General features: G+C 42.7%; 1 protein-coding gene across 9 annotated transcripts in view; it reads left to right on the top strand.

Moving 5' to 3' along the window:
- Positions 1 to 30: 30 nt before the first annotated feature.
- TTC13 (tetratricopeptide repeat domain 13) overlaps positions 31 to 18,735 on the top strand; it is an 86,388-nt gene continuing 67,683 nt past the window's right edge. For all 9 annotated transcript variants that reach the window (XR_012124369.1, XR_005062027.2, XM_037020918.2 and 6 more), the window contains exons 1-2: positions 31 to 318; positions 18,044 to 18,138. Coding sequence is in view for 7 of the 9 variants with exons in the window: in XM_037020918.2 (XP_036876813.2) it covers positions 51 to 318; positions 18,044 to 18,138 (363 nt within the window). In the remaining 2 variants the exon portion in view is untranslated. The remainder of the gene's footprint in view (positions 319 to 18,043; positions 18,139 to 18,735) is intronic.

Raw genomic sequence — 18,735 nt, 5'->3', positions numbered from 1 at the left:
GGGAGACCCCGGCGCGCGCGAGTGCCGCCGCGCATGCGCCCTGGGGAAAGATGGCACCTGCCGGCCGTGGCTGCTGCTGTTGCTGCTGCTGCTGCTGCTGCTGCTGCTGCTGCTCGGGCGCCGCTGCGGCCTCCGCGGGCGCCGCCCGGCGCGCCCTGGTGCTGCTGCTGGGGGTCTTGTCCGCCGCGCCTCGCCCTGCCGCCCTGGCCACCGAGCACTACTCGCCGCTGTCCCTGCTCAAGCAGGAGGCCCCCGCAGGCGGCGGCTGCAGCCCGCAGGCCGGAGACTGGGGGGACCAGTACTCGGCCGAGTGCGGCGGTGAGTGGGCGGCGGCGGGCGGGCGTCCGGTGCCGCGGGGCCCACTTGCGAGCCGCCCTGGCGTCCCGCCGGGCCGCTTCCCGCCACCGGCGCTCACGCTCTTCGCCCTCGCCGGTGGCCGCCCTGGGGAGGGCGGCGAGTGGAGGAAGCTGACAGCGCGCTCCTGGCCGGGGCGACCCTCGGAAGGGCGGAGGAGATGGCGGGCGGTCCCGGGCAGCCCGTGTTCCCGCGGTAGGAGCGAGGGAGGGACGGATGGGCGCGGGGGTCCCGGGCCCTATTCACGCCCGGGAATCAGGTGGCCAAACCGCCCGGGTTTGCTGTCGCGTATTAAATACAGCATCTAAAAATACGATCCCTGAAGAAAGAAAGGAACAGAAGACCCAAGCCCATCTTATGTGCTCGTTGGCATCTTGTTTCCAGTTGTTTAACGTGACTTGTGAGCTGTCAGCGTAAAAAAGGACCCTGCAGGCTTTGAGCCTGTGGATAGCAGAGCTGTGTGTGTCCTGGAACCGAGCCAGCTCATTCACTAAGATTGGGCGCTGTTGGCCTCAGTTTAAGAAGTCATTACAGGTGCCACGGGAGAAAAACACATGTGTACATTTTTCGTTTTTGATGTTCTGTAGTGGATCTTTTCACCCGCCCACCTCTCCTTCCCTCTTCTGTGTGAGTTCCCACAAGGCTCGCTTTTGAAAGGTCTGGGTCTACCTAACTCACTAGGAGCTGGCTGGTTGCTTTTTTGGTGTGACAGCAGTGTTCTTTAGCATCTGTACCTGAAAGACAGTAAGTATTTTTTAGTGGAGATGAAATGTCAAGATTAGCATACTCATTTCCTTTTGGCATGATCTGACTTCCCAGAGGAAGTCTAACTCATTGAGTGGTATGGGACTTCTTTATTTTGTCGTAGGCCTTGATGGTAACAGCGTAAATAATGTGGCCAGCTTTGTATAGTGGGAAAAGAATGGCTTTTATCTCTGTCATTTTCTGTGACTCTGAACAAGTTAATTGACTGTATTTGCAAAATTGCCTCTATAAATTGAAGACTCTTACCTAATTCCAGGGTTTTCATTTGTTCACAAGAGTGCTATGAAGAAAATGAAAAATAGCTAACATACATAGAGTGCTTGCTGTATGCCAGGTGCTGCTGTGTGAGCTAATCAACCTGTTCTCTGTCAGAACACAGGTAACCACTTCATTGGATGGTAGCTCCTTTTTTCAAATGGGGAAACTGAGACACATTGAAATTATCACCTTACTGAGATCCCACAGCTGTAAAGGGAGGAGCCCAGGTGGCCAGGCTCCAGGCAAAACTTTGTCTTAAACACTAAGTTTAACACACTGGTTACAAGTAGGAAAAAGCCATAGTATTTACTACAATATAGTACATACTGTGTAAATCTTCATTTCCCCTTCTCTCCTATAGTCATGTGATACTCACTGGCTAAAGAAGACCCAGATTCTAGGCAACAGAAAATACACATCAACTTCTATTATGGAATTGATTGTTTTTATTGATCTGGGTGACTCATTTCACTCTGTGGCCTTAGGCTTATGCCAGTGCTTAAGAGTCATTTGAGCCAACTCTGAGCCATAGTATGCTTTCCCCTCAGATGATGGAGGTTTTCACAAACTAGGCATCTGGAGGAATCCTGTCCATTCACCCTTTCCTCCTGTATGGAGACCAGTATCTAATGTTCTCTGCTTCAGAGGATGAACACTGTATTATGAGGCTTTAAGCATAATTTATTTAAATCTTCCTATTTTAATTTTACCTCCCCCATATAGTACTTATTTGCTTAGTTTGGAATTAAAAATGTGCTGCTGCGAATGAGTGGCATGAGACTCTCAGACAACGTCCTTGGGCTGAAACGAATGTCCCAGTTGCTGTAGACTGGTGCTACAGTGGCTGGGCTGCTGCCACCATCAGCCCCGGGAAGTAATTCCCAGAGTCACCTGCTTATGGTTCTTGGGGCTCCAGCTCTTTCTTTTAGCGTGACTGGCTGCAGTATGTGACAAAAGCCATTTCTGTTGTGGTAGAGGCTCCCAAAGTTATGTTCTACCTTATCCTAGACAAAGTAGGTAGAAGTTGGACCCTATGAAACTTGCCCCAGTCCCTCTGTGTCCTAAAAGGAACAGACGTGGGAACAAATTCAGGATTTACAGATGACCATATCATAGAGAGGCTTATGTTCTGTATCCAGAGCCCCCATGTGACCAACATAACAGTCAAGTGCCTGGATCCAGAACCTAACAGCTCTTCAGAGACTGTCCAGCTACTAACCATGTCACTGTCACCTGCTGGCCTACCTAGCCACAAGCCTGTCCATATCAAGCCAGCCCCTGTACAGAGGACAGACATGGCACAGCCACTTTTCAGAAGCTGCCCCACAGATTGCGAATTCAGATGACTGGGTTGATATCTGCGTGGGTCTAAATCTGCCCGCCCTCCGAAGCACTGTATGTGTACTGTGTATTCTCTTAAGGCAGAACCTCCAGGGGTTGTAGGGCCTAAGAATGTAGGGCTGGTGGGCACCCGTGTGCCTGAACAGTGCACTGGCTGGACCACCTCGCTGTGTGGACCACCATCAGGTGGAATCCAGGGCCTGTCAGTGGACAGCCCAGTGAGGTCCAGCCACAGAGATGACAAGCATGGTGACCTAGTTGGTGGCCACAGGTCTCAGCTTGAGCTTCGTTGTTCCCTGGTCCCCTTTAGCCTTTGCTGCACCAGCACATTTTTACATTTTACTTGTTATTTGAAAAGCATGTATAACCACAGACTTCTGATCGTCTCTGTTTTTATGCGGTGAAAATAATCTGTTTTAACAAAATGAACACTGTAGTGTATATACTTTTCAAATAAAAGTAAATTTCCCTGGTTGCCGTTGCTCTGTCTTCAGTTTGAAGTTGAGGGGAGAAATAATAAACAGGAGTTTTTCACCAAGTCTTTCCCTCAGTTTACATGCATTCTTACTTAATCCCCTTGGCACTGAAGCAGGTACAATTTTTATTCCCATTTTACCTAAGGTGAAGCTGAAGCAAGGAGAAATAGGAAAGGTTACACAGGAAAGAGTAAGTCAAGGTTTGAACCCAGCCTCCTGACCATTTATAGTAGCTCCTGAGTAATAGCATATTAGTGTAATTTTTACTAACATTGATGATCAGGTCCTATACCCTGAAGCTTGTTTATTGAAAGTTATGTTCTTAAATAACTTCTAGAATTTTATGTTTACATGTATGCAAGGGTCGTCATGGAACCTGATATTCTGAACTGTGGAGCTAGCACAGGTCTGTCCTTTCTTTGGAAAGCCATCTGCATGCCTGCCAGGTGCTACTTTGCTCCAGCCTGGGGCGCAACACCACTGGCTGAGACTGTGAGGGGAGCTGTATTCTGGTGGGGGAAGACAGTGTTTGACAGGCCCTGTGATAAATGCCATGAATTAAGAGTAATGTGGGTGAGACACCTTTGAGAGATGACATGGTCACAAGCCTGAATAGGGTGAGATTGGGAAGAGTTGAATGGCATTTTGATTTGACACCCTCATGTAGGTCTGGTAAACTAAGGTGTAGTTAAAATAATTTGTCCATTGATTCAAGAATTCAGGTGTTCTCTGCTCTTCTATCAAAGCTAAACCGCATCTTACTCAGTGTGGCATTCATCTACAGTAAACACATCTTTATGCATTTTTTACAGATTCTAAGATGTATTTAGTCATTCAAACATGTTTCTAGTAACTGTTTCAAAAATACTCATTTTCCTGCTTTGACAATGTATTAATAAAAGCAGTGACTTTATTAGATTTTTCTTTTTACTGCCTTCTTGCTCCTAAGTGAGGCAGTCTTGATAGTTTTCAAACAGCCACCTTCATCTAACTGGTGACATTAACATGGTACATGCTTAAGGCTTCAGTCAGATTCAGTGTGATTTTCTTTAGTTTGTTGAAGTTAGTAATCCCAGATTTGAGTTTATTTTCTCATAGTTCTTTGTGGAAAAAAGAGCATTAGTGTCTGTCCAACTTGGAAATTCCTGCCAGAAAAATATGGAGGTGCTTACAAGCCTTGCTCATTGTTTGACAAAGTAAGACTTAAAGCTTGTCAGTATATGTGGTATCTTCCTTAACTGAGGAACTGGTCATTTAATTACATAAAGTTGGTTTTATTGCTCATAGTGCTTAAATTATTGCTGTGACTTGAAGGTGGTAGAGAATCAATAAAGGGAAGCTTTTATAAAGAGCACTATTTCCTTTTTTCTGGCTACAAAGAAATTAAGAACCCTCAAGTTTTATGCTCAGTTATGGCAACTGGGTAACCTTTACCATAAGTATGTTGGCTTGATTCTCTTTTTCTTGGCCCTAATTTTCTCTTCATTTTCAAGAGGTTTTGTGGCAGATCTCTTCTGATCTTTTTTAAAGGCATATAGGAGTACATTTGCCAGTGTGGAATAGCGAGCTTACGTTGAGGGCTGAGGCTGAGGCAGGAAGGATGAAGAGATTCCTGTGTGGTTCTGTCTCCCAGCGTTGGCTGTGGGGCATGGTAGGGAAGAGGGTGTTTGCCTCCTGGCTAACTGAGCAGCAGCTTTCCAAAAGCCTTGGTTTAGGAATCATTCTTTGCAGCATAAACCCTATAAAAATGATAGCTTGTGGCATTTGCACACTCTTTCACTTTCCATATAGATCTGTTGTTATTAAGAATTAATTTTGCCTTTTAAAAGATCTATACTCAGGTAGGCATATTCAGCTTTGGGTGACAAGGGTTGGGTTTTTTCACCCGTCTGGATGAGGGCAAAATATAGGTGACCTGGGCGGTAAAATCTACCCGGCATAGAAAATGAGTACAGAAGTGCAGCATACTTTCCGTATAAAAACCCCTCGGGTAGCCTCTTCTGCAGCATGCAAAGATGGCTCGGCTTCCTTGCACTCAACAAATACTTGGCCGACTGACAGACTTCCAAAGCTTCCCCTTCTGTAATGTGCTTTAAAGAGGTCATCTTTTCTTTTTGTTTGGGCTTCTTATCTTGCAGATTGAGTAAATACACAATTTATTGAAGTACCAGAATTTTTGTACTGTTCACTTTGGGTTAATACTTTCTAACCTCTCCTGTTATCTTTTTAAAATTTTTACTTTTTATTGAAATATGACATATGCATAAAAACACATGTATCACAATATGTACCGCATGCATTTTCACAAAGTGAACAGTGTGTAACCAGAGGGAAGCCCAGATCAATAACTGATACCGGTTTCTAAACTTACTAATAATGTCTCATTCCATGTTACCTCAGTTTGACGGGAAATACTCGGTAAGGCTTTGTCTCTGACCCAGCAGCCAGCGCAGTGTGTGGACTTGCTGCTCAGGTGCTGGCGTTCTTTGCCTAGACAGACAGCGGGCCCTGTGTTAGGTGGTGCGTCCGCTCAGCACCTCTTCCATGCAAAAGACCTGTTGACTCCTCCGGCGACTTTTCCCTGCCCGTGTTTGGGGTGTTTTAAGTGCCTCTGTGTTCCCTAGTCCCTGCTGGTGTCTTATCATGGTTGAGGTCACTTTACCCAGTATAGCTGGTACTTGACAGTGTATGAGAAAGCCTTTGTGAGAAAGCCTTCAGCTCATAAAAGTATGTGCTGCTTGGCGCTCTGGTGCTGCTTCCGGCTGGCCTGTAGCCCCGGGCTAAGTCAATAGCCTCAGCAGGTCAGGCCGGCTGCCCAGTTTTGGCTTCAGCACCCTCTGCCCTGTTCTGTTCCTGGATTGGCACTACTTAATGTGCTTCCATGCCTCTTTCTCCATCTGCACAGCTGACCAACTCATTTTCTTTTGGTTCTATATATTCTTCACATGTGTTAGTACTTTTATGTGGGTTAATACAGCTTTGATCAGGTTACATTCACGCTTTAAAATACCACTCTAAGATGGCCTTTGCAGGTCCTTGTTTGAACGGAATAATTATATATTGACTTTATAATCTATTTCTCAGTGAGCAGCAGCGTCTGTTTTCAAGGCACTTTATGGTGACTCACACATCTCAGGTACTGATGAATAATATTTTAATAGAATAGACGAAGCATATAAATTCTCCAAGGAGAATTTTTCCTGTTACTACTTTCCCTGTTATTACATCCTAAAAGACATTCAGCACTTGTGACCAGCACTGAGCAGTGTGATGCAGAGCGGCCTCTGTGATGGCTGCCTTGCAAATTCAGAGAGGCCTACAAGCACAAGGTGACACAAAGTGATGCCACATGGCAGTGGCTTGGCCTTAAGAGAGCTTCTTCAGCCATGGTGGTACTGCCGCCCCCAGGTCACCGCACCCCAGTGAGGACAGCTTGCAGCAAGTGCCTGGCATCTGAATTCCCAGGTCTAGTCCATCCCCAGAAAAAGCCCAGTCATCCTTGTCGTCAGGTATGAACAAATGTGAACGGGCCGAGCTTGGCACATCTTCTGTTGTAACTAGAGCAAGGTGGTCAGTGAGAGGACCACCCAGCAGCTGGTGAATGCCTTAAAAATGTTTCCTTCAGGGACTGGCCATGAGTCTGCTGTTTGCAAGCTTTCAGTCTTCACTTGCAGCCGTGGATATGTGACAAATACGTGCTACTTTCAATACCACCTTCCTTCCTCACTGGGTGGCGATGTCCCCTCTTACTTGATTGAGAAAGAAGCACTCACCAAGAACTTCCACACCTCCCTACCATACCCACTCTCTGCCTGCCTGGCTGTCTGGGGAGCTTTGGCCTTCGGCCCTGACAGGGTGGGTGCGTCGCAGGCTTCTGCCTAGGGTAGTGCTCTGGTGCCCCAATGAACATGTGGTCTGGTGTCCCCTTGTCTCCCAGCTGCATCCAAATGGCTGCAGTAGCGCCTGTCTTGAAAGAACCAGTGCAAAGGCAGGACCACATGTCCTGCAGCCACCACCTCATCTCTTGGCTCCCTTTACAATGCAGCTCCTTGAAGGAGACGTTTACATGCACTGTCTCCAATTCTTTCTTGAACCTAACACCATCGGCCCTTTGTCTCTCAACCAAATCTGCTCTTAGAGTCTCTGTATGTAAGGTTTAGGAGCAGAGGAAGGAGTTTTGTGGCACTGCTATCCCTAAACTGTTCATTACGAGGATGCAGCATTGGCAGAGCGAGTGGTGACAAATGAACCGTTCGTTACCGGTGTGGTCCTAGAGCACAGGTGGGGCAAGTCTCCACTCTGTTATTTCTTCATTTTGTGACCTTAAACATGTCCATTAACATCGAGCTTACTTCCTTGTGTGTACAATGAGTCTAAAGTATGTTCTGTCAACCTCAGGGGATGAAGAACAAAAAGAAATAATGTTTGTGAAAGCATTTGGAAAGGTGTAAAGTACTGGGAAGACCAAAAGAGAGAGAAAAAATTGACAGGAAAACAACATAATTTTAGCCTAGATGTATAGGGTAACATTTAGCAGTTATTTCTCTGAATTTTCTCTGAATATCACAGTAGCCCTATGAGAATATGCAGTAATAGTTATTCCTATTTTACACGCAAGGGAACTAAGGCTGGGAGCTATTAAAGGACTTGTCCTAAGTCAAATAGCTAGTCAGGCATCTGATCTGAGTCAGCCTGGCTCCACAGCCTGTGCCTGAACCATACTCTATCAGTTTGCTTCCAAGCTAATTAATTAAATTTGAAGTCAGGAAAAGAGTAGATTTTTTTTTTTTCTGTTTGAGGAAATCTTTTTTTTATTCCCTATTGAACTTAAGGATTCAAGACACAGGGAACAGTTTAAAGAGAACATACAGAGAACAAAAGTGTATCCCCATGTTTGGGGGTCCCCGGCTGCTCTCACATTAGGATCCAAGAGGAAAGTATCTCCAGGTACACTTGAACAACACTATATAAGAAAAACCCAGTGTGGAAAAGAGTAGATTTAATATCAGAGTTGGTTCTTTGAAAATACTGGTAACGTTTAGGCAATTATCTAGCAAAGTTGACAAAGAAAAGTGAGAAGAAGCAATTTTTTGACTTTAGGAAGAAAGGTGTATAATGAAAATTTAAAATCACTGTAACACCTTTGTATAGTTTGATGGCAAAGAAGTAGAATAATTTAAAGAAATGGATAGTCTGTTAGAAAAGTAAATTGCCAAGTTGATTCTCCCTCTGCCTCTTCAATACCTTGTTTCCACCAGGCTCAGCTCTTTTCTTCTCCTTACACGTAGCTTCCTCAGCCTTAGAGCTTACCTACTTTCTCTGCCTAGTAATCCCTCATAAATTAGTGATTAGCAAACTGATACCATAGTTCCTATCTTTCTCTGGAATTTCCTAGCTTTGAGCAAGATGGCTTACAGGTTCGCGTCTCACAGGAGCTTGACTTAAACCCAGAGTTACCTCTTTGACTTCCCTGAGCCAGTCTTCCCCTTGACCTTCCCATTTCAGGTCAGGGTACCACTCTTTGTCTAGCTGTGCAAACCAGAAGCTGGCACCTTTTTCCTCTCCCCATGCCTACTTTTTCTCAAAGCACTGTTGGACTTCCTATACCTCCTTAGACTATGACCCTCCATTTCAACCCTCGGCCTTTGTTTGAACTTTCCCCCTTTTTTCTCCATCCAGGCTTCATTGACCTGCCCTCCTGTCCTCACCTCACATGACTGTCAGTGACCTTTCTTCCTGTGCAAGCCTTCTGTGGCTTCTTAGTATTAAAGAAGAAGGGGGATAAATCAACTGGCTGCTAAACTTGAGAAACAAGAAGAGCAGATGAAGGACATTGGAGGGGCTAGTTAGAGCAAAGCCAGGATAAAGGAATTAGAAACAGAGCAACTGAAGAATTGAGAAATAGATCCAGGATTTGGTTATTTAAAACAATAAAGTAGATAAACCTGATAAGGCTAACACATAAATAGGAAAACAGATGTAAGGGTACCTTAAGAATGGGGGTATGGAGGAAGATTCTGAAGATGGTGGCATGAGTAGGGTGGCAGAAATCTCCTCCCAAAACCATATATATTTTGAAAATACAGCAAATACAACTATTCCTAAAAGAGTGACCAGAAGATACAGTATACCAGCCAGGCTACATCTACATCTGCAAGAACTCAACATCTCATGGAAAAGGGTAAGATACAAAGTGTGACCCGGCAGGACCTGAGCACTCCCCCTACCCCAGCTCACTGGTGGGAGGAAAAGAAATAGAGTGGCGAGGGAGTAGAAGCACAGGACTGCTAAATAACCAGCCCTAGGAATCTGCACCGGGAGCACAGACACACATTGCATGGGGTACTGGATATTAGAGGGACGGAAAAGCAAAATCCGAGACTAAGACTGCAAACAGGTTCCCACACCCAGCTGCCCTGGGAGAAAAGAAAGGCAGATGTTTTAAAAGCCTTAAAGGGACAACGGTTTAACAGGTGGACAAAATCGTTCTGGCACACTCAGCCCAGCAGGCTGGGAACTTTAAGGAACTTGAGGCGCCCTAACCCCTGGGTGGCAATGCATCTCTGAAGCCCCTTATGGCGATAAGCAGCCTGCCATTCCTTCCCCCCTGCCAGTACTGAAAGCAAACTGGCTGACCCACCATTGCTGTGGAACAGCTGGGGAGCAGCCCCACCCACCGCAACCACACAGAGGCTTCTCCCTGCACACGGCTAACCGGCCCAGACCCAGAGACTGCCCCCTGCATGCAGTTGACTGACACAGTGGAGACTGGTGCAGAGTCTGGAAGGCACAAAGGAGGGGCTTTGTTCTTGTGGCAAACAGGTGCTGCTTGCCTGCAACCCCCACCAATGCCCTAGGCCATCCTGAGGGCCGCTCTGCCCACACAGCTCAGGGGATTAACCCAGAGGCTGCCCCCTGTGTGTGGTCGACCAGCACAGATAGAGGAGACGGGTGCAGAGTCTGGGAGGCATGAAGGGGCTCTGTTCTGTTGGCGAACATGTGCTGCTGGCCAGTGACCCCCACCAGTGCCCTGGGCCATCCCAAGGGCCACCCCACCCACGGCAGCTCAGGGAATTAAACCAGAGGCTGCTCCCTGTGTGTGGTTGACCGGCACAGGCAGTGGAGATGGGCAAGGCAACCAGCAAGCAGGAAGGGACTTTGGTTTTGCAGCTGACACACACGCCACTCCCCGGTGACCACTCCCATAACCATAAAAGGCAGAAGAACCTTGTTCAGTCCAAAATCCCTCAAATACCACAGAGAGGGCCTGGTGAGACTGCAATCACCAATATTCCTGAAAAAATTCAAAATGAAAGTCATAAGCATGCTGATGGAGCTACAGAGAAATATGCAAGAGCTAAGGGATGAATTCTGGAGGCAGATAACAGAAATGAAACAAATAATGGAAGGATTTAAGAGGAGACTGAATGAGGTGCAAGCGACTGTTAATGGAATAGAAATCAGGACAGGAATACAGAGAAGCTGATGCAGAGAAAGATAAAAGGATCTCTAGGAAGGAAAGAATATTAAGAGAACTGTGTGACCAATCCAAATGGAACAATATTCGCATTATAGGGGTACCAGAAGAAAAAGAGAAAAAGGGGTAGAAAGTGTGTGAAGAAATAATTGCTGAAAACTCCCCCAATCTGGGGAAGGAAATGGTCTCTCAGACCACGGAGATCACGGAAGTGCACAGACCTCCCAACACAAGGGACCCAAGGACAACACTAAGACATATAACAATTAAAATGGCAAAGATCAAAGACAAGGACAGAGGATTAAAAGCAACCAGAGAGAGAAAAAAGATCACCTACAAAGGAAAACCTATCAGACTATCATCAGACTTCTCAGCAGAAACCTTACAGGTCAGAAGGGAGTGGCATGATGTATTTAATGCAATGAAACAGAAGGGCATTGAATTTAAATTTGAAGGAGGAATTAAACAATTCCCAGATAAGAAAAAGTTGGAATTTGCCTCCCACAAACCATCTCTACAATGTATTTTAAAGGGACTGCTCTAGATGGAAGCACTCCTAAGACTAAATAGCTGTCACCAGAGAAAATAAAACCACAGCAAAGAAAATAGACCAACCAAATACTAAAGTCAAAATAAAATCAGCTATCCACAAAATCAGTCAAGGGAAACACAAAGAGTACAAAATAAAACACCTAATATATGAAGACTGGAGGAGGAAGAAAAAGAGGGGAGAGAAATAAAGTATCATCAGACTGTGTGTATAATAGCATAATAAGTGAATTACATTAGATGATTAGATACTAAAGAAGCTGCCCTTGAACCTTTGGTAACCACAAATCCAAAGCCTGCAATGGCAATAAGTACATATCTATTGATAATCACCCTAAATGTAAATGGACTGAATGCACCAATCAAAAGACACAGAGTAATAGAATGCATAAAAAAGCAAGACCCATCTATATGCTGCTTACAAGAGACTCACTTCAAACCCAAAGACATACACAGAATAAAAAGTGAAGGGATGGTAAAAGATATTTCATCCAAACAATAGGGAGAAAAAAGCAGGAGTTGCAGTACCTGTATCAGACAAAATAGACTTCAAAACAAAGAAAGTAACAGGAGACAAGCACATTACATAATGTGATAAAGGGGTCAGTCCAACAAGAGGATATAACCACTATAAATATCTATGCACTGAACACAGGAACACCTACATATGTGAAACAAATAATAACAGAATATAGGGGGAAATATAAAGCAATGCATTCATTTTAGGAGACTTCAACACTCCACTCACTCCAAAGGAGAGATCAACCAGACAGAAAATAAGTAAGGACGCAGAGGCACTGAACAACACATTAGAATAGATGGACCTAACAGACATCTACAGAACTCTGCACCCAAAAGCAGCAGGATTCACATTCTTCTCAAGTGCACATGGAACATCTTCCAGAATAGACCACATACTAGGCCACAAAAAGAGACTCAGTAAATTCAAAAAGATTGAAATTGTATCAACCAACTTCTCAGACAACAAGGGTATGAAACTAGAAGTAAATTGTACAAAGAAAACAAAAAAGCTCACAAACACATGGAGGCTTAACAACATGGTCCTAAATAATCAGTGGATCAGTGACCAAATTAAAAGAGAGATCAAGCAATATATGGAGACAAATGAAAAGAACAACACAAAGCCCCAACTTCTGTGGGATGCAGCAAAGGCAGTTCTAAGAGGAAAGTATATAGCAAACCAAGCCTATTTAAAGAAGGAAGAACAATCCCAAATGAATAGTCTGAATTCATAATTATTGAAACTGGAGAAAGAAGAACAAATGAGACCCAAAGTCAGCAGAAGGAGGGGCATAATAAAGATCAGAGAAGAAATAAATTAAATTGAGAAGAATAAAACAATAGAAAAAATTAATAAAACCAAGAGCTGGTTATTTGACAAAATAAAATAGATAAACCCCTAGCCAGACTTATTAAGAAGAAAAGACAATCGACACACATAAACAGAATCAGAAATGAGGAAAAATCACGATGAACACCACAGAAATACACAGAATTATTAGAGAATACTATGAAAATCTATATGCTTACAAACTGGATAACCTAGAAGAAATGAACAACTTTCTAGAAAAATATAACCTTCTAAGACTGACCCAGGAAGAAACAGGAAATCTAAACAGACCAATTACCAGCAATGAAATTTAATCAGTAATCAAAAAACTACCCAGGAACAAAACCCCTGACCATATGGATTCACTGCTGAATTTTATCAGACATATAGAGAAGACATAATACCCATTCTCCTTAAAGTTTTCCAAAAAATAGAAGAGGAGGTAATACTTCCAAATGCATTCTATGAAGCCAGCATCACTCTAATACCAAAGTCAGGCAAAGACCCCACCAAAAAGGAAAATTACACATCAATATCCCTGATGAACATAGATGCAAAAATACTCAACAAAATATTAGCAAACAAATTCAAAAATACATCAAAAGGATCATACACCATTCAAGTGGGGTTCATCCCAGGGATGCAAGGATGGTACAACATTCAAAAATCCATCAACATCATCCACCACATCAACAAAAAGAAGGACAAAAACCACATGATCATCTCCATAGACGCTGAAAAAGCATTAGACAAAATTCAACATCCATTCATGATAAAAACTCTTAACAAAATGGGTATAGAAGGCAAGTACCTCAACATAATAAAGGCCATATATGACAAACCCACAGCCAACATCATACTCAACATTGAGAAGATGAAAGCTTTTCCTCTATGATTGGGAACAAGACAAGGATGCCCACTCTTCCTGATTTTATTCAACATAGTACTGGAGGTCCTAGCCACAGCAGTGAGACAACACAAAGAAATAAAAGGCACCCAGATTGGTAAGGAAGAAGTCAAACTGTCACTGCAGATGACATGATACTGTACATAAAAAAACCCTAAAGTATCCACTCCAAAACTACTAGAACCAATGTCTGAATTCAGCGAAGTTGCAGGATACAAAGTTAATAAACAGAAATCTGTTGCAGGCCTATACACTAATGATGAACTAGCAGAAAGGGAAATCAAGAAAACAATTCCATTCACAATTGCATCAAAAAGAATAAAATTCCTAGGAATAAACCTAACCAAGGGAGTGAAAGACCTGTACCCTGAAAACTACAAAACACTCCTAAGAGAAATTAAAGAGGACACTGATAAATGGAAATTCACCCCATACTCTTGGGTAGGAAGAATTAATATTGTCCAATGGCCATCCTGCCTAAAGCAATCTACAGATTCAATGAAATCCCTATCAAAATACAAACAGCATTCTTCAACGAACTGGAACAAAGTTCTAAAATTCATATGGAACCACAAAAGACCCTGAATAGCCAAAGCAATCCTGAGAAGGAAGAATAAAGCAGGAGGGATCTGGCTTCCCAACTTAAAGCTCTACTACAAAGCCACAGTAATCAAGACAATTTGGTAGTGGCACAACAACAGAAACATAGACCAGTGGAACAGAATAGAGACTCTAGATATTAACCCAAGCATATATGGCCAATTAATATATGATAAAGTAGCCATGGATATACAATGGGGAAAAGACAGCCTCTTCAACAGCTGGTGTTGGCAAAACTGGACAGCTACATGTAAGAGAATGAAACGGGATTTCTGTCAAACTCCATACACAAAAGTAAACTCGAAATGGATCAAAGACCTGAATGCAAGTCATGAAACCATAAAACTCTTAGAAGAAAATATAGCAAAACTCTTTTGACTACCATCATGAACAACTTCTTCATGAACATATCTCCACAGGCAAGGGAAACAAAATAAAAAATGAACAAATGAGACTATATCAAACTAAAAAGCCTCCGTACAGCAAAGGACACCATCAGTAGAACAAAAAGACATCCTACAGTATGAGAAAGTATATTAATAAATGACATATCTGATGAAGGGTTGACATCCAAAATATACAAAGAGCTCATGCACCTCAACAAACAAAAAGCAAATGATCCAATTAAAAATGGTCAGAGGAGCTGAACAGATAGTTCTCCAAAGAAGAAATTCAGATGGCCAACAGGCACATGAAAAGATGCTCCACATTGCTAATCATCAGAGAAATGCAAATTAAAGCCAAAATGAGATGCCACCTCACACCAGTTAGGATGGTCACCATCCAAAAGACAGACAACAACAATTGTTGGCGAGGATATGGAGAAAGGGGAACCCTCCTACACTGCTGGTGGGAATGTAAATTAGTTCCACCATTGTGGCAAACAGTATGGAGATTCCTCAAAAACTCAAAATAGAAATACCATTTGACCCAGGAATCCCACTCCTAGAAATTTACCCTAAGAATGCAGCAGCCCAGTTTGAAAAAGACAGATGCACCCCTATGTTTATCGCAGCACTGTTTACAATAGCCAAGAAATGGAAGCAACCTAAGTGTCCATCAGTAGATGAATGGATAAAGAAGAGGTGGTAAATATACACAATGGAATATTATTCAGCCATAAGAAGAAAACAAATCCTACCATTTGCAACAGCATGGATGGAGCTAGAGGGTATTATGCTCAGTGAGATAAGCCGGTGGAGAAAGACAAGTATCAAATGATTTCACTCTTCTGTGGAGTGTAAGAACAAAGCAAAAACTGAAGGAACAAAACAGCAGTGGAATCACAGAACCCAAGAATGGACTAACAGTTACCAAAGGGAAAGGGACTGGGGAGGATGGGAGGGAAGGGAGGGATAAGGGGAAAAAGAGGTATTACCATTAGCACACATAATGTACAGGGGGTTCACAGGGAAGGCAGTATAACACAGAGAAGAGAAGTAGTGATTCTATAGTACCTTACTATGGTGATGGACAGTGACTATAATGGTGTATGTGGTGGGAACTTGATAATGGGGGGAATCTAGTAAGTGTATATTAATGATACCAAAAAAAAAAAAGGTCTAGAGACAGACCCTAGTGACTATAATGTAATGTAAAGCTGGCATTCAAGTGGATAATTTAATAAGTGGTGCTGGGAATATTGGCTGACCAGATAGAAAATAATTAGAAATTCTTTATATCATAGGCCAGAATAGATCAGATGACTTAAAATTAGCAAAAGAATATAAGTGCTTTACAAAAGAAGAGACACAAATGGCCAAGAAGCCAGAAGTTCAATCTTAGTAGTACTGTTTTCAGATTGGTAAAGATGAAAAGGATGGCAATACTCTGAGAGAAATAGACTGTCTTGCACATTGCTAGTGGAAAGAAATTGTTATTACATACTGGAAAGGAAATGGAGCAACATATATGAAATGTCTTAAAATGTTTATTATGCCCTTTGCCTCAGCAGTTATATTTGTTAGAATTTAATTTAATTGCCTAGTTGGGTAAATTTTCAAATATATGGGTCAAGGATACTCATTGTAACACTTTATATTAGGGAAAAAAGGAAGGACATCCAAGGTACCCAATGATGAGGAATGGTTACTTTCCATGTGCAGGAATGCTATTGCAGCCATTTAAAATGATATAGGTGTGTATTTATCAAAACAATCAATTCCATCAGTAGAGGGATTGCTGGAATGGAATAAGACCATATACATGCAGTGTCTAGCACAGTGCTTAGCATAGGATGAGTTCTCAAATGTCAGCTTTTTTCAAAGGTAGGGGAAACAGGTTATAAGTTAATATATGTCCGACTACCCTACCAACATCCATTACTGTCTCTGCATTCTCGGCAGACTGAAGTCTTCCTCTTAGGTCCAAGACTTTCCCCAGTCTAACCACTTATCTTCCAACCTCATACCTTTTATTTTTCCAACTCCAACTCCCTCCTCTAGCCAAAGGTGTCTGCTCACTGCCTCTTTGCATTTTCTTGCCTTTGTACTTTTGTGTACACCACTCATTCCTCCTGAAATGCCCATTCCCTTTTTGTGCTCCAGTCTAAACCCATCCATCCTTTTAAACCCTGTTTGCATCTAGTGAACCCTAACATTCCAGCTTCAGTAATTTCTTACCAACCACAGCTTCTTTGATGTATCCTGTACAGTTTCCTGTTAAGACATACACACATGAGAATTTGGCTAAGTTGATTCACATGTTGCCTTAAATGTAATTTGATGCTCTGTAATGACTGCTGACCATATTAGACCATATCTTTTTAAATAATTTATTGAGGTAAAAGGCAAATTACATAAACCATTTTTAAGTGAACAGTTCACTGGCATTTAGTAGATTCACAATGTACAACCACCCCAAAACATGTCCATCACTCCACAGTAAACCCCCTTACCCATGGAACAGTATCTCCCTGTTCTCTCCTTCAGCCACCAATGTTCTTTATGATCTATGGGTTCATCTGTTCTGCGTATTTCCTGTAAATGGAGTCATACAGTATGTGATGACCTTTTGTGTCTGGCTTCTTTCATTGTTTTTGTGTGGAGGTTCTTCCATGTTGTATATCAGTGCTTTATTCTTTTTTAAGGTTGAGTAACATCCCGCTGTGTATATATACAAATGGTATCACCATTTGTCTGTCCATTGTCTGTTGATGGACATTTTGATTTTTGTGAATAATGCTGCTGTGAACATGTATGTACATGTACTTGTTTAAGTCTGTTTTCAGTCTTTTGGATACATACCTAGGAGTGGAATAGTGGGACCATTTGGTAACTCTGCTCTTTGAGGAAACACTGTGCTATTTCCCACAACAGCTGCACCATTTTGTATCCCCATCAGCAATGCACAAGTGTTCTAATTTCTCTGTATCCTGGCCAACACTTGTGATTTCCCATTAAAAAAGAAATTATAGCCATTTGAGTGGGCGCAAAGTGGCACTGCATTAAAGTTTGATTTGTACCCCTAATTAACAATGATGTAGAGCATCTTTTCTTGTACTCAATGGCTGTTGGTATGTCTTTCTTGGAAAACTGCCGGTTTTTTAATTGGGTTGTCTTTTTCTTTTTGAATTTTAGCATTTATTTATATATTTTAGATACTAGATCCTTAGAACATATGTTGTAACATTGAGGTGTCCCTGGCTTGACTTTTATCTCCCTTCTGTGATTTCTTTTTTAACTCTTGGTGAATTTCCAGATAGGAGAGGTCTAATAAAAGGATCATAATAACTATATAAATTAATGGTTGTGAGGACAATCAGTGATGGGTATGCAAGATTTTTTACTTGGAAACTGCAAAATGTTACACAGTTGCAAAGGCAGAAGATAGGATGCCCCTTTCAGTGTTTGTTACACTTGTCCTTATTTTCGTTTCCTGGATTCTTAATATTACAGTTCATTTTTAAGCACCTAGAGCCCCAAGTTTTAAGGTGAGGAGAATAACAAGGAATGTTTGCTTTTCAGACTCATCCTTTTTGAGCTTCCATGACTCAGACTGCGAACCCAAAGGATCGCCACCCTGTGACTCCTTGCTTTCCCTCAACACTGAAAAGATCCTGGTACGAACCTTCTTTCCATACCTTCTGTTGTGTGACCTGAAGCACAGTGATGCTAGTTACCAAAGGCAGAGATCATCTCTGTTTATCAACCAGAGTTGGGTCTAGGTGGTTCCATGTGCACAAGATAAAGATGGGTCATCTGGTATCTAATCACATTGAATTACTGACTTACGGATTAGATGACTAGTCATCTGGACCCAGCACTTTGTAGTTTTAAGTTTCAAGGAATAAAGTGGAGATCGTAGTTGAACCTTATTTCTAGGAACCTTATGTATTTGCACAATCCTGTTTTTCCAGCCTTTGCCTGTGTGGGAATCTTTTGCATCTGGGTTTCTTATCAGTGCCAACAAAACTGTCTGGGAGATCCCTCCCTTCCAGGGATGAGTGTCTTGCGCTGGGTGACGTCTGTGTCTGTCTGTCCGTGTGAGCACGTAGGCTCCTCCTGCCTGCCTCAAGGTCGGAGGCCTTCTTTTGGTTCATGTGTAAGTCTATGAAGCCAAGTTATTCTTCCAGAAACAAGGTTAACGTAGTGTTTTCCAGGCCTTTCCCTTAAACATCTATGTAGATACTGTTTGCTTCTTTTGTTTAAAATTTCCC

Source organism: Manis javanica, chromosome 13, assembly GCF_040802235.1.
Source record: "Manis javanica isolate MJ-LG chromosome 13, MJ_LKY, whole genome shotgun sequence".
Lineage (NCBI taxonomy): Eukaryota > Metazoa > Chordata > Mammalia > Pholidota > Manidae > Manis > Manis javanica.
Note: the sequence above shows the minus strand (reverse complement) of the source record. Positions and strands in the feature narration are given on the sequence as shown.